The sequence below is a fragment of the Penaeus chinensis genome, chromosome 13 (genome assembly GCF_019202785.1).
Source record: "Penaeus chinensis breed Huanghai No. 1 chromosome 13, ASM1920278v2, whole genome shotgun sequence".
Classification (NCBI taxonomy): domain Eukaryota; kingdom Metazoa; phylum Arthropoda; class Malacostraca; order Decapoda; family Penaeidae; genus Penaeus; species Penaeus chinensis.
This window is the reverse complement of record NC_061831.1, coordinates 29,180,248-29,196,820: the sequence shown is the minus strand read 5'-3', so window position 1 is coordinate 29,196,820 and position 16,573 is coordinate 29,180,248. Positions and strand designations below refer to the sequence as shown.

The 16,573-nt window shown below is 40.8% G+C and overlaps 1 protein-coding gene across 2 annotated transcripts; it reads left to right on the top strand.

Moving 5' to 3' along the window:
• Positions 1 to 7,519: 7,519 nt before the first annotated feature.
• Positions 7,520 to 11,460, top strand: LOC125031836 (piggyBac transposable element-derived protein 4-like). 2 transcript variants are annotated; one of them, XM_047622808.1, is made up of 3 exons: positions 7,520 to 7,835; positions 10,072 to 11,137; positions 11,252 to 11,460. In XM_047622808.1, exons 2-3 carry the CDS (start codon positions 10,096 to 10,098, stop codon positions 11,440 to 11,442), a joined length of 1,233 nt encoding a protein of 410 aa, XP_047478764.1. In that variant the 5' UTR covers positions 7,520 to 7,835; positions 10,072 to 10,095; the 3' UTR covers positions 11,443 to 11,460. The 2 variants fall into 2 exon arrangements, with proteins under 2 accessions (XP_047478764.1, XP_047478763.1); XM_047622807.1 differs by lacking the exon at positions 7,520 to 7,835 and having other exon boundaries at positions 9,748 to 11,137.
• Positions 11,461 to 16,573: the final 5,113 nt, after the last annotated feature.

Here is a 16,573-nt window from a genome sequence, read left to right as displayed (position 1 = left end):
AGATAATAGGTTTATTGATGAGAATATTACTGTAGATTATAGCGGGGCTATAGATGAGGATGCAGTTGACAATAATAGGTTTATTGATGAGAATATTACTGTAGATTATAGCGGGGCTATAGATGAGGATGCAGTTGACAATAATAGGTTTATTGATGAGAATATTACTGTAGTTTATAGCGGGGCTATAGATGAGGATGCAGTTGACAAGAATAGGTTTATTGATGAGAATATTACTGTAGATTATAGCGGGGCTATAGATGAGGATGCAGCTGACAATAATAGGTTTATTGATGAGAATATTACTGTAGATTATAGCGGGGCTATAGATGAGGATGCAGTTGACAATAATAGGTTTATTGATAAGAATATTACTGTAGATTATAGCGGGGCTATAGATGAGGATGCAGTTGACAATAACAGGGTTATTGATGAGAATATTACTGTAGTTTATAGCGGGGCTATTGGTGAGAAGGTTACAAAAGATAGTGGCAGGGCTACTACTAATGATGTTTTTCCAGTAGAGGATCTAATAATAGATGTAGACGTGTGGATCTATTTGTGTTTTAGTCAGGGATTTAAATGGATCAAATATGTTGTTTATTCCTCGAAAGGATTTAAAGATATGCTTAATGGAAGCCATAGTCACTCCTATACCGTCTTCACATAGTGTCACGAAGTGGTTTCGGATACCATTTAAAAACGAGGGGAATAGAGTAGTTGAAATTGGGCAGAATACGACTGTGGGAGAACTAGCGAAACTAGTAGACATGTCTCATGGTGAAGCCAGAAGACAGGTAGTAGCAGGTGTTCAGAGCAACAGAAATAAAACTTGTAGATTATTAGAGGAACTAGACAAAATATTTGAACGAGGTTCAGAAGAGCACGGGGTGCTGGTAGACTTGGTTTTGGATTTCCCTAAGGTTTTTAGTCTAGATGAGGATCCTTTACCTATTTCGAATGAATACTTCCACGAAATAAGGGCTGTGGGACCTCCAGTTTACAAAAAACCCTATCCCATCCCGTTGAAACACAGAGACGAGATTAGGACTCAGATTGACTCTATGTTGAGGGAAGGGATTATACAACCTTCACGTTCTCCTTACAATGCATCACTGGTGCCAGTACGAAAGAGAGATGGGGGGTTGAGGTTGTGTCTTGACTTTAGAGCTCTTAATGAATGTATAGAGGATGACCGATACCCTTTGCCTAACATGGATTCTATCCTGCAAAGGCTAGGTAGGAGTCGTTTCTTCTCGTGTTTAGATCTCGGGCAGGGATATCATCAGATACCCCTGACCCCCGCTAGTCAAGAGAAAACGGCATTTTCCACTATGGATGGCCACTATGAATTTATGAGGTTGCCTTTCGGGCTGAAAGACGCACCTTCTGCTTTCCAGAGGATCATTAATCAGGTCCTGTCTGATCTGATTGGGGATATAGGCTTTGTTTATTTAGAAGACATTGTAGTTTTGGAAGACACATGGGAAAATCACTGTAATAATGTGAGACGAGTTTTAGGTCGTCTTCAGCAGAGTAATCTCTCTCAAACTTACTAAATGTTTGTTTTTTTAAGTCAGAAGTTGAGTATCTTGGACATGTGATTAGTGAAAATGGTATTAAGCCACAAAAGAAAAAGATTGAAGCAATGGAGGGATACCCACAACCTATAAATTTGAAAGAGCTGCAGGCGTTTCTCGGTGCGGCTAACTACTATCGCAAATTTATAAGTAATTTTGCAGACATATCGCGACCTTTAATTGACTTAACCAGAGGCTATAAGACTAAAGATGGGAAAACGAAACTAGTGTGGACACAGGAAGCATTGGATGCATTTCACAAAATGCGTACAGTCTTGTCTGAGGATATAGTGTTAAAGTTCCCAGATTTTTCCCGTCCATTTGTATTAGTTACAGATGCAAGTAACACAGCCATTGGGGGAGCTCTCCAACAGGAGGATGATAATGGGACCCTTAGACCATTGTCTTACTTCAGTCGACAATTAAAGGGTGCCGAGTTAAATTATTCTACTGTAGAAAGAGAGGCATTGGCCATAGTATACGGACTAAAGATGAACAGAACACTGATTCAGGGTTTTCCAGTAATAGTTCTTTCAGACCATAGGCCTCTTTGTTATCTTTTTTCTAGTAGAGATGGAAATGAAAGACTAGCCAGATGGCGTATGTCAGTAGCAGAGTTTGATATTTGCGTAGAGTACTTGCCGGGCAAGGACAATCATTTAGCAGATGCGCTATCGCGGATCAGAGCTGCTGATCACCCGATAGACGATTTAGTTGTCGGTGTTGTTACTCGCCGAGCTACTACATCTTATAAAGGAATAAATAGGCCTGATAGTCTGAGGTCAGAAATGGTAGATAGCAGTGACATTAGTTCACCAGAGACCATTGACATATGGGGACTAGATAATTTACGAAATGCACAAGATGAAGACCCACTATGGGGTAGAGTAAAACAATATTTATGAGGTGAATGTGACCTCACTAAAGATGAGTTTAAAAAGATTTCAGGGAAAATCGAGAATTATCAGGTACGACCAGATGGGATATTATATAATGTTTTAGATAAGCCTTTTAGAAAGGTTTTTCGAGTAGTGGTACCAAAGTTGTATCAGAGTACAGCTTTAAGGTTAGCTCATTCGATTCCTGTTGCAGGGCATGGGGGTGTTTTGGTAACCTTAAAGAGATTGGAATTATTTGCATTTTTTCCAAACATGAAGAAAATAGTAAAGGAATATTGTTCGTCCTGCGACATATGTTTACGCTGTAAACCAGGCAAACATATCCCTGTTCCTCTCTTGAGATATCCTGAAGTTTCAAGGCCTTTTGAGCGTGGACATATGGATATAGTGGGTCTGTATCCGGAATCTGAAGGTTTTCGTTATATTCTTACAGTAGTAGATGCTTTGACAAAATACCTTGTTGCAATTCCATTAAAATCTAAGGATTCATTAGAAGTCGCGAAGGCAATTATGAATGGCTTCATTTACAAAGAGGGGACTCCGCGTCAAATCATTTCTGATGGGGGAGGGGAGTTCGTAAACGAACTATTTAAGAAGCTAACAGAAGAATTTGGGATTGATAAATGTACTATTACTCCATATCATCCAAGCTCAAATGGACAAGTGGAAAGAGTAAATGGTACACTAAATAAAATTTTGCGTACGATGGTCTGGGACAACCCGTCGGTGTGGGCTCAAATGTTACTTGTGGCAGAGTTAGCTTACAATACGGCTTACCATAGGGTGATAAAAGACACACCTTTTTTCACGCTAAAGCATCGGGACCCTCATTTTCCATATATATTATTTTCAAAGGACACAGCTCCTTGGTATAATGTGGAAGATTTTTTGCAAGAGACAAGAGTCATGGGCTCAAAGATTTTTAAAAGATGCAAAGAGCATGTTGAAGAAGATATCCAGAGAAGGCCAAGGGATCGACCTTATGCCAAGCCTTCACAAATCATGGAAGGAGACCGGGTATATCTCAAAGCTACTCTTAAAGTGGGGTTGAGCAAAAAGGTGCAGCCATTATATTCTGAACCATATAGGGTAATATCAGTGATGTATTCAGAATTAAGAGAATTGCTGATGGGAAAGAACGCAAAGAACGCAAAGAACACGTAGATAGGTTGAAATTAGAAATGTCATTAGTAAGGGGCCAGGCCCATAATATAGATAGGGCATACCCAACAGAAGAAAAAATTGAAGAAGAATTTGAGGACGACGATAGTTTGGAAACTTTGGAAGATTCAGCAAAATGTGTGGGGCTGAGAAACAAAGGAAAGTATCGTTCATATAACTTACGTAATAACAAGTAGAAAGATACAAGGAGAACAGATAAGATAATAGCCAGGGGTTATATTTTAAAAATATATGTACAGTAAATAGAATATATATATGGTTCCGCAGCCGGAGGGCTATGTACAAAATAACGGGGTTATTTTGAAATTGATGAGTATTAAGTCAGATTGTGGGGATGACCACAGCCAGAAGAGTTCTCTCTGGGAGGGACTAAAATTTGGTTAGTAATGTTGCAGGATTGATAATGGGTGGGGTAACTAATCATCGTATAGATATATTGCACACCCAAATCATGGAATCTAAGAAGTTGGCACGAAGAGCTATTGAAATGGCTGAGGTTACCATTAGCTTGTTATTATTCGGGAGGATGAAATAGCAAGGGCACTGGAGAAAATGGATGAAGCTATTGGGATCATAGATGTAGTAGTCACTGACTTGGGTCGGCGGTTGCAACTATTGGAGAAGATATTTTTGTGTAGTTCTGTCCTGGAGAACTACCGGGCTATTCTCCGAGGAGTAGAGGAAAACCAAAATTTAATTTTGGGAGGGTTAAGGGAAGCAAACATAGGTAGACTTTCGCCAAATTTGATTGCCCCTGATCAGCTCTTGTCCATATTAAATACGTTAACAATGGAGGGGGTGTCCCTCATAATTCCTCCAAATGAAGAGAATTTACACACATATTACTTTTCTTCAAATTTGAAAATAATTCCATGGAAGTTCTTTAGGAAATCTGATGGTATATCTGACCTTCCCTCTACCAGGCCACTATATGGATACTTTCCTGGTCCATGTCTTCCCAAAATCCATCCTGAACTCCACAGCTTTTATCCATACCCAGATTTCTGCCGCTGTCCTCCATGTTTCAGAAGCTAGGGACCTGTTTGTGGAGAAGAGGGACCTTATCAACTGCAAAGAGATTGCAGTTGGAGTGTCTATCCAGCTGAAAACTGCATTAGAGATGAGATCCTAGACAACCCTTTTCCACCTGCTGTCATCCGGTCAGGCGAAGATTGGATTATGTCACTTCCCCGAGAAGAAAATATTGTCTTCAACTGTGTGAACCATGGACAGCTTGTAAAATTGTGTCAAGTTATATCGGTTTAACTATGGAAGTAAACTAAATTGGTTATCCTCTTATATATATATATAGATTGTATATATATGTATATATATAGATTGTATATAGATTGTATATATATGTATATATATAGATTGTATATATATATATACGTATGTATATATATAGATTGTATATATATGTATGTATATATATAAAGATTGTATATATATATATATATATATATATATATATATATATATATACGTATGTATATATATAGATTGTATATATATGTATGTATATATATAAGATTGTATATATATATATATATATATATATATATATATATATATACGTATGTATATATATAGATTGTATATATATATGTATGTATATATATAGATTGTATATATATATGTATGTATATATATAGATTGTATATATATATGTATGTATATATATAGATTGTATATATGTATGTATGTATATATATAGATTGTATATATATATATATATATACGTATGTATATATATAGATTGTATATATATATATATATATATATACGTATGTATATATATAGATTGTATATATATATACGTATGTATATATAGATTGTATATATATGTATGTATATATTTATAGATTGTATATATATGTATGTATATATTTATAGATTGTATATATATGTATGTATATATATAGATTGTATATATATGTATGTATATATATAGATTGTAAATATATGTACATATATATATTTTATATTTATGTATATATATATATATAAATATATATCTATAGATTGAATACATATATATTTATATATATTGTATATACATGAATATATATTTTGAACATATTTGTATATATTTATAGATTGTATACATTTATATATATATAGATATTATATATATGTATTATATATACATAAATACAACATATATAATATAGATCGTATATATGTAGATTGTATATATATGTATATATATATGTATATATACGTATATATATGTAGATTGTATATATATATAGATTGTATATATGTATATATAGATTGTATATAGAATGTATATATTTATATATATATAGATTGTATATAGAATGTATATATTTATATATATATAGATTGTATATATATATGTATATATATATATAGATTGTATATATATGTATATATATAGAGATTGTATATATATGTATATATACGTATATATATATATATATATATATATATATAGATTGTATATATACGTATATATATATAGATTGTATATATACGTATATATATATAGATTGTATATATACGTATATATATATAGATTGTATATATACGTATATATATATAGATTGTATATATACGTATATATATATAGATTGTATATATACGTATATATATATAGATTGTATATATACGTATATATATATATAGATTGCATATATTTATATATATAGATTGTATATATGTATATATATAGATTGTATATATGTATATATATAGATTGTATATATGTATATATATAGATTGTATATATGTATATATATAGATTGTATATATGTATATATATAGATTGTATATATGTATATATATAGATTGTATATATGTATATATAGATTGTATATATATATTTTTATATATATGGATTGATATATTATATATATAGATTGTATATATACTTGTATATATATAGATTCTATTATATATACATGTATAAATCTATATATATATAGAAGAGATATTTATATATATATATATATAGATTGTATATATATAGATTGTATATATATGTATGTGTATATATATAGATTGTATATATATGTATGTGTATATATATAGATTGTATATTTTATTGTATTTGTAATGTATATAGATTGTTATATATATTATGTGTATATATATAGATTGTATATATATGTATGTGTATATATATTATATGTATATATATATATGTATATATATATATATATTGTATATATATTGTATATGTATATATAATATTGTATATATGTGTATATATATATATTGTATATATGTATATATATATATATTGTATATATGTATATATATATATTGTATATATGTATATATATGTATATATATAGATAGTTTCTAGCTTTCTCCTTTGAAATCCATTATAGCTTGTAAAAGAGAATATATATATATATAGACATTTGTATATATGTATACAGTAGTATAACTTGATTAACAACAAAAAAAAAAAAAAAAAAAAAAAAGATATACGAGGCAAATTGTCTTGGAGAAAGAAAGGCAAAGATTTTTTTTTAATATGGCATCTTAATCCAAGTCTCAGTTGGAAAACCACAGCATGGTTTCTGGGCATGGAAGAAGGAATTGATGGAGGTTGATATTTGGCATCGCTTCGTTACCATGATGCAGGCAGTGAGGTGAGAGTGGTGCAATTCTGTGATGGTGTCTTCTTGATTCGAGATAAGCTTGGAGGAGTTACTGAGCTGATGTTCTGAAAGAATGTAGCTTTGGGTTGGCTTTATCTGCAGCTTCATTTCCAAAAATGTTGATGCGACTTCAAATCCATACTAACATATTTCTCTTTGCTGAGCTGAGTAACTGTAATAGACTAAAATCTGATGAGATAAGGTGATTGTTGTTGACTATTGGGTGTATTTATGGATGTGAATGAGTCTGCATGTAATCTTATATTTGTCTAATTACCAGTCATAGAATGTGCCAAAGGTTTTTTAATGACAAATAACTCTATTTTCAGGCTAGAGCAGTGGTTGGAAAGTCACCAAGCATAACTGAAAGAGGAACAAGTAAAAGAAGTTCCTGAATGTCCAGAAGCTTGATCGATAGAGCCATCAGTGAAGCAATACAGTTCATCTTGCTTCAGTTGAAAGTTGAGGGAAAAGGCTATCAAGTCCAATTCCTTCTGAGTACATTCTGACTACTGTGGGAGTTTGGTTATGGTATATTGGTAAGAAAGCAAGTCCATGGTGTGTCGTCATTGGAATTTTGTTGGTGACTATCACAACTTTTTTTTAAGTATGGTGTGATTGGCATTAGAGGTTCTTATAGCCACACACACATATATTTGTATTCAAGGATTTGCTGCTGTACAAATTTGAGTGTAATTGTAGAAGTGACTTCAGTTTGTTTGAAAAGGTTTTGTCTCAAAGAAAATGTAAGTTGTATTTTAAGCATATGAGACAATGTTTCCCTGTAGTGTGGGATGGCTTTCTAAGTTGTTTTGTGGATGTTAACCCATTCACGCCGGGTCACGCCTATTCCCGTACTCCGCGCGAACCCGTCCTGCCAGGGACGGGACTAGGCGTGATTCTTTTCTAACCCGTCCCGCCGGGGACGCGTATGGCTGTGCTTTCTGTATGGCTGTATGTATTACTGTTATTGAGCTAGTTTTTTTTTTTTTTACAGGTCTTTATATTGATAATTATGATTGTGCAACTATATGTGTACATATATAAATGTGTGTATCTGTTTTTCGTCGTGTTTGTGTTTGTCGGCTTCTGTGGAAGAATGTGCGCGTAACTGTTGGTGTGTATGCGTGAGTGTGTAAGTTGGTAATTTTACGTGCGGAAGTGCGTGTGTGAATTGTAAAAAAATTTACGCAAGCTTTTCATTGCATAAATGTTTTGTCTGCTGTGTATTTGTGTTTTTCTCGGGCCCCTGCGCCATCGGGACCCTGGAGGGGGTGTCCTCCCTGACGGGCGGGCAGAGGCAGCCCCTGTATGTGGTGGTGTTGGCCGAACCACCGTTTTGCCAGCTGTCTGTGTGCAAGTCTGCATGAAAGTCTGTGTGCAAGTTTGTGAGAGAGAGAGAGAGAGAGAGAGAGAGAGAGAGAGAGAGAGAGGGAGAGAGACCGCCATGACACTCGTTCCCACTGTGTTTGTGTGCATGTGTGTGTGCATGTGTGTGTTTGAGAGAGCGAGAGACAGTGACGTCATGCTACGTGACATATCACGTGATTTTCACGCTATTTTCGCTGCGTACCTCACGTGACCTGTCACGTGACAATGTCATGTGATTTTCTGGAACCTTCCCGCGCATACCTCACGTGACCTATCATGTGACTTTCTGGATCCCTCCGGGGCACAAGGATCTTCGGGAACCTTCTGGAACCTTCCCGCGCATACTTCACGTGACCTATCACGTAACTTTCTGGACCCCTCCAGAGCACAAGGATTGGGAATTTCTTCGATTGGCAATAGAATAGTTTGGCAATAGTTTACCTGTACTTCACGTGACTCACGTGACCTAAAATCAATAATCTGATTGGCCGAAACCCTGTGGAAAATCGTATAAAAGGCCATGCAGAGGTCAAGGCAATCACTTGCCAGCTCGAGACCTCTTGTTGAAAAAATGTCTCGAATGCTTTCCACTCGCCGCTGCCGCAAGCCGAGGAATTCCCCTGGAGTCCGTGCCTTGTTTTTCGACGAGGAGACAATGGACGATCCCCAACCGTCCACTTCCAGAGGATATCCTCGCTTGCGGAATGCCATAGACCCGCTCCTCTATCTGTACTCATCCGCCGATGAAGTCGATGATGAGGGCTCAGATGAGGACTACACACCTCCTCTGAAATTCTGAAGGACAAGTAATCTCTCTGGTAAGTTTTCTATCTTTTCTTTGACTAGTGAAAATACCTGCTTTTTTGGACATATAATACTTTGTTTCTGCATATCAAAACTTTTTTACATAGAACTCATGTTTTCTTTTTATTTTTACAGAAGTTGAAATCTCCGGCCAGTTCATCAGTGACGACTCGGATTGGGAGGAATCCGACTCCGGAGAATCTGCCGTGGAGGACAACTCAGATGTAGATTACGACTATGTCCCGCTGGTGGATACCTCCATGGCCTCGGACGAGCCCCTCGCGGAATACGCCAGGCGAAAGTGGGAGCGCAACGCTCCCGGAACCCCTTCTTTTGCTTGGGCAAAGGAGGAGAACTTCGTCAGGCGTCACTGCTTCGAGGGGACACCGGGTGTGCACGCACACCTTGACGAATCGTCTGACCCGATGGAGATATTCAGCAGCTTCTTCCCAGAGGAGTTGTTTCAAACAATTGTGGAGGAGACGAATCGGAAAGCAACCTACATGTTGTTTTTCTGTGCTCTGCCTTGAAATTTTCTACATGTCCTTTTTTTGGAACACCTGATTTACAATGTATTTTTTTCTTCCAACCGCTCGACAGAACCCGCGAACCCCTTCATCCCACATGAAGGGGTGGGAGGACACAACGGTGCGCGAGCTCCGCTCATATGTCGGCCTTAGGTTACTCATGGGACTTCATGGGAGGAGGAGGTGCCAGAGGGACCTTTGGTCGACGGACCCGTTGATGTGCTCGTCGGTGTTCGTCAAGACCATGTCCAGGGACCGCTTCGACATCCTTATCTCCATCCTCCAATTCGCTAACAACGAAGGGGAGCACAGCGCGGAGGACCGGTTGTGGAAGCTGCGCCCTGTGATTGACGTCTTGGACTCGACGTACCGTTCCGTCTTCGTCCCCAGAAAGAACGTGACCGTCGACGAGAGCTTGTGGGCCTTCAAGGGGAGGCATCAGGCCCTTCAGTACAACCCTAGCAAGAGGGCTAGGAGGGGCCTGAAGGTCTACAAGCTGTGTTCGTCCGACGGTCCAGAGGCAGGGTATAAGGCGGCCTTCAATATTTACATGGGGCAGGATCGCGGCGAGTTTCCGGCGAGTATTAAGGTCGTCGACGACCTGATGGAGAAGGCAAAGCTGCTCGACAAGGGGTATCAGTTGTACACAGACAACTGGTATTCCTCCCCGACTCTCTTCCACTATCTGCAGGCCCGTAAGACCACCGCCGTTGGCACAGTACGTGTCAACAGGAAGGGTATGCCCTCGGACCTGCAGGCGAGTCGGCGACACATCGACTTCCGGAGTAGCAAAACCGGAATGCTTTGCCTGCAGTGGTTAGACAAGCGTCCTGTGACAATGCTATCCTCTGCCCACACATCAAAGGTCGTTACCCTGCCTCCCAACCACCGAGGGGTGAAGAGGTCGAAGCCCGAGGTCGTTGTCAGTTACAACAACGGCATGAAGGGCGTCGACCTCTCGGATCAGCTGGCGCAGTCATATCCAGCAACCAAGAAGACCATCAAGTGGTGCAAAAAGGTATTTTTTTACCTGCTGGATATGACCACCATCAACGCGCTGGCTGTCCACCGGGCCCTCGGCGGTAAGATGCCTCAGTGGAAGTTCCGTACGGAACTAGTTCGGGAATTGCTGCAGCGAGGTAAGCATCTGACCTTTTGTTTCTTGTGTTCTGTTTTGAAATTATGGTGATTTTCATTCTACAGTCCATTTTTGAAGATGTAATTTACAATGTCCTTTTTTCTTTCATTTACAGGTGGCCGACCTGCCTCCTTCCGGCGGAACCCTCCTCAGAACCACATGCCAGTCGACACCCCATTCCGGAGGTGGCGGAGATGTGCGCTCTGCTGGAGGAACAACCGGCGCAGGAAGGAGACCAGAGTCATGTGTGCCCACTGCAGCGTTTCCCTATGTCCCGCACCCTGCTTCCAGGCATACCATGCCTAATTTAGAAAAAAAATAAAATTTCGCCTTTTACCTCTGCTTTTCTGTGCTCTCGCCAAAACACACTATTGACTTTACACACTCACATTGGTCGAACACACCTAAAATGGAGTATATACTACAGTATGAGACAATAAAATCCTTCATATGACATATTATAACTTTCATATGTTTTTAGAGTTAAAAAATCGGAGGTTGCGGTTGTACGCAAACCAGCCGCCCGAGCGCGCTGAAACTTCTGTAGGATGGTGAGACGGGTAGCGCGAGTCGAGCGCTTGTCCCGGCAGGAGAGCTAGCCGCTTGTTTTTGTACACCGGAAATTCGTGTGCGGAGATGTTTTCCGACCCGACGCCATTGGGTTAACCAGGCTGATATAGTCTAATTTTACCAGGCTCTTTTTTGTCCAATGTGAAGTGTAAGTGTAGTGTGTTAAGTGCCATGTGTTACTTGTTTCATGATTCATGCAGGTAAGCTGACAGAGCTGATGGTTGCTCTTTGCCATTGATGTTTTAATGCTGTGGTGTCGATTATCCAATCCTTTGGGAATTCTGAGGGTGACGTCTGATTTTATTTTTTATTCTTTAAAATTTATCTAATTTATTATAGCCTTTAACAACTTAAGATAAAGACATGGTCACAGTTCAGGGTGTGTGTGTGTGTGTGTGTGTGTGTGTGTGTGTGTGTGTGTGTGTGTGTGTGTATAATCTGTATGGGTGTTTCGTGTTCTGTGATTGGTAGTGTTCTGTTGGGGAGCCAACTAAGATGTAATTTTTTTGTAGCTTCATCAGGGTCTAAGTATTTAATGTTGACAGCTTCTGTTGCTGAGGGCTCCTGTGTCTGCGAAGAATCTTGCAGTATCTTCTATCTTAGGAGTAAGTATGAAGGGGCTATTCATCATGACCTTAGTAGCAACTGTTAAAGCTGGGAACTCTTTCCAGGGTAAGAAGGGCATTGTATGCTGTTCTGAAGTTGCTGTTCGGACCCAGGGAAAATTTCATATTCTTAGACAGAATTCTAGACTTCCAACAATTTGAGGGTCGATCTTGGTAATGACTGGAAGATCTTGAGGAGCTGCTCTTACCTTCCACAGGGGTCTCAGCAGGTCCTTGGAGAAACTTGTCTGTTTCGAGGCGTTGCTGCGTTGCTGATCGACTGATGCCTTGGAATTTGGGCTGGTGTGCTGGTCTTTGTTCGATGTGGAAGCACCATTGTCCTTGATGAGATCCCAGAGGGAGAAGTTCCTTTGTGTTTTTCTTGTTTCATGTTTTTCATTTTAACATATCTAAGAGGGTCTTACTACATATAACCCTGTTATTTAAACCTACTCTATGTTAACACTCTTGTTCCACTTCTTGTGTTCTGTCCGGGTCGTGTGTTATAGGGGAGTGCCGCTCTGTTCCCGAAAACGAGATCAGGGCGGCCCTTCCCTCTCCATGTATATGAAGTGATGAAGTCAGGCCCGATGTAAAGCAGTATTTTTGTTTCGAAAGTAGACGAGAGCTATCTACCATGTGCGTTGTTGTATGTATGGTTAAATGATGTGTGCTGCGTTAACATCCCCGGCAAAGGAGACTGGGAGACAATTATAATTAATTAGTGTATTAAAGTCGTGAATAGGCAAATTTGAATGAGGTCTGATATAAGGAGTAGCAATCTTTATAGGGCCCTGCTGGGTGAAGAGCTTAATAGCCATGAAGTTAGGATGAATGGAGGGAGGTGATATGAATTTGAAATGAAAGGTGGATTTTACGAGAATGCAGGACCCTACACACCAGCCGTTTCGTGACTGTCTTAGCTTGTAGCCGAAGTGTTTGATAGCATAGGAATTAGTGATAGAGGTAGAGTTTAAAAGAAAGACGTCAGGACTTTCCCGATCTAGGAAGTCGTAAAAGATGTGTCTTACGTTATAAAACGATCTTACATTCGCTAGTATGATTGTCGGCATGCCACTCAGAGTAGGTCAAGATGACGTTGACCTACTTTTTGTGGCGTTTGCTGCTCTCAGAAACGCGGTCGAGGACGAGCCCCAGAATGGGTCTCTTCGGGGTCCGGGAGGGACTCCTTGGAGAGGGAGACATGGAATTCTCGGGAATCGGCGGACCAATTCCCGACGCTACCACGTCTACCCAGGGTTCCCCTGACGGGGAGGACGGGAACGACGGGAACAGGCTGCGCGGTTAGCACCTCTTCTACCTCAGGGCTGAGGTCGTTGTGGAGGCTTTCCTCGCTGTCCGAGTCCCCGATTATTGTGTCGTCATGATGACGACGAGGAGCGGAGGGCTCCGGGTTTTCCGTGAGCAAAGGATATTTTTTTGTCTTTCTTTTGGTGTGTGTTAAGTGGTTAAGGGAGTTTGCGTTAATGATCATTTGTGTTTGTTGTAGTTTTTTCTTGTGTAGTTTCTCTTGGTTTGCGATACCCCTTGCTTGGTGCTTTCTTTGTCACAACTGGTTGGAAGGTGTGGGTTGTTTTCTTCTTTAACTGGAGCCAGGTTGGTTTGGGAGGGGACACCTTTATTTATTAAAGTCTTTTTTTTTTTTTTCGTGCCGAGAGTTATCATAGCAGGTATGAACCTGCTATATTAGCCTCTTACAGGTGAGACCCTCGCCTGCCTCCCTTCCAGCTCCTAGGAGCTGAGAGCGAGGTTCAGTGGATCACTCTTTCGTTTATTTAAATGAGAAAAAGGAACAGAAGGATAAAACATGAGCGTGGGATGTGTGTGATCTATCTGTTTAGGGCAGGAGACATCTTTTGCTCTGTGAGCACACGTGATGGGCGTGCTCTCCCTTCCCAGCAGAGGGACAACAAAATCATTAAAAACATTAAATAATATTAAACATAAAATGATAGATACAAGGTGTGTGTCCAGTGCATACACTCGTTAAGGGATGGTAGTATTTTGAATGTGGTGATGTATGATGTATGATAACATGATGCAGTGATATGATGTTGTGTTGATGTGTGTTTGTGGGCATGATGTCACCTTCTGCACATGAGCGACGGAAGGTGGCTTAGGCGTTTTAATGCGCTGGTTCAATTGTTAAAAGAGAAAAGAAACGAGGCGGTTAAGATAGTCAAATGTATCAAGAAACACACACATACAAATGAGAGCTTCCTGTGAGGGTGGGAAATATCCTCCGACCTGCAGGCACGTATGCGTGCAGATGGGAGGCTTTTCCTGGACCACCACGGGAACGAACGAAAGTTAAAAGAAAAGACCTTTTAATGGGGGGGGGGGGGGGGAAGAAGGCGGGAGAGGGGAATGATAAAGAGGGGGATCGAAAAGATGATTTAGTAAGAGAGAAAAGAGTCGGGCTTAACCCAACATGCGGGGTAAAAGTTGGGGGCATAGCTGACAGGGAGGCGGAAGGAGGATAAAGGCTGGAGAGGGAGGCCCCGCGCCAGCTGTGTGTGCATGGCCCCCTAGGCATGGCAGGATTCGTTTGGCATGAGCGAACTCATGAGTCGGCGAGTCCACATGCCCGGGCTGCGGCGCGCACTCGTCTAACGGGGAGGTTGGGAGTGGAGAGGGCGGCCTGCCAGGCGCCATCAGGGCGCCACCGTACACGGACTTCTCGCCCGTTGCAACGGTGGCGCCCTCGGCTAACCGGGAAACTGCGAGGATGAAATACGACTGAGATCGCTAATCCCTCGCCCGCGTCGAGCAGAGATTTCTCCCTGTCGGCGGCAGGACTTCCAGGGAGACTTGCTCTGGCGATCTCACCACGCTTGGATTATCAACACTGGCGTTGCCACTCCTTACGGCAAAGGAGCCACGGTCATGGCAGGTTGCAGGCAGCAGATGTCACGTGTCGGAAGTCCGAAACCAATGAGATGGAGGTAAGGATTAAGATGAGGGAAGCTTATGCTATGGGAGGATGATGAGATGGGGTGTGGGCGTGGTTGAGGTTATGCACAGAAGAGAGAGAGGGGGGGGGGGGGGAGAGAGCTGAAAACGGGATAGGGCTCTCTTAAGAGGGGTTATTTTATTTAAGAGATTAAATGGATTGTTTTGGAGAAAACAAGCACCATACAAATTCTTAGTAACTTGGGGAAACAAAACATGAACGGTAAAAGGCTAAAAGAACGTAAGAAACTTAATAAAATTAAACACAAGAACACAAGTAAAATTAAAAGCTTAAAAAAAGATAGGCAGCTAATTTACACTGCTCGACACCCACGCTCGCGAGACCCGGCAACAATCGTGCCGGAGTGTGTTTGGCCTAGCTGTGGGGAGCGCGGGTCCCCGTGTTTATAGTAAAAAGCGCCGAAGCTAACTTAAGTTTAATATTAAAGTATAAAAAATTATATACACGAACTAAACAAGGGAAGGAGGAGGGGTGCAAGACGTGAAGGAAGTGTGAGAAGCACACAAAGGTAAAGATGATGCTGCTAAGCCAGGAACTGGCCCCTGTTCATCGCCTCAGTCCGGCGAGAAGACATCGCGGCCAGGGCCGCCCTTCTTTTCCTGAAGAAGACATGGTCTATCCAGACGGGCAACCAAAACGCAAGGTTTGTAGTTGTTGTATACATAGCCTCCTGCGCCAGGGAGAGGCACAAGCATTTCGCGTGTGATCGTGAGGACACAACTCGTCCCCAGTCCATAGTACAGATCCATCTGGATGCCTTATTCTGATTTACCTGTAGCTTGTGTGCGTTTGTATGTAATGTGAGTGTGAGTGCAGTGTGTGTGAGAGGTGGGTGTGTAAGGGCTTTGAACTGGTGCAGATTGGCGTGGATGGCAGCACATCTAATTGTCAGCACGCCATTTAGAGTAGGTCAAGCTGACGCTGACCCACTTTTCGTGGCGTTTGCTGCTCCCGGAACCGAGGGCGCGGACGAGTCCGAGCCACGTCCCCCTCGAGGTCCGGGAGGGACTCCTGGGAGAGGGAGACGTGGAATTCTCGGGAATCGGCGGACCAATTCCCGATGCTTCATAGTCCCCCGAGGTAGCGAGGTAGCCCCGCTTCGACCTCAGGGAGGTCGATTTGGAGGCTAGCCCCGCTATCGGAGTCCCCCAGAATGGTGTGACGACGAGGGTGGTCGCCGGGGGCAGTGGGTCAGTCTTGTCTTTCTTCTTCTGCATGGTTAGTGGTGATGGTAGTTTGCGTTTGTATTCGTTTGTGTTTTTTGTAG

Bases quoted from the DNA above. Each gene is read 5' to 3' on its own strand.
- LOC125031836 (XM_047622807.1), top strand. From the start codon at position 10,042: ATGTATTTTTTTCTTCCAACCGCTCGACAGAACCCGCGAACCCCTTCA. The intron at 11,138-11,251 runs GTAAGCATCTGA...TTTCATTTACAG, and splicing joins TCGGGAATTGCTGCAGCGAG to GTGGCCGACCTGCCTCCTTC.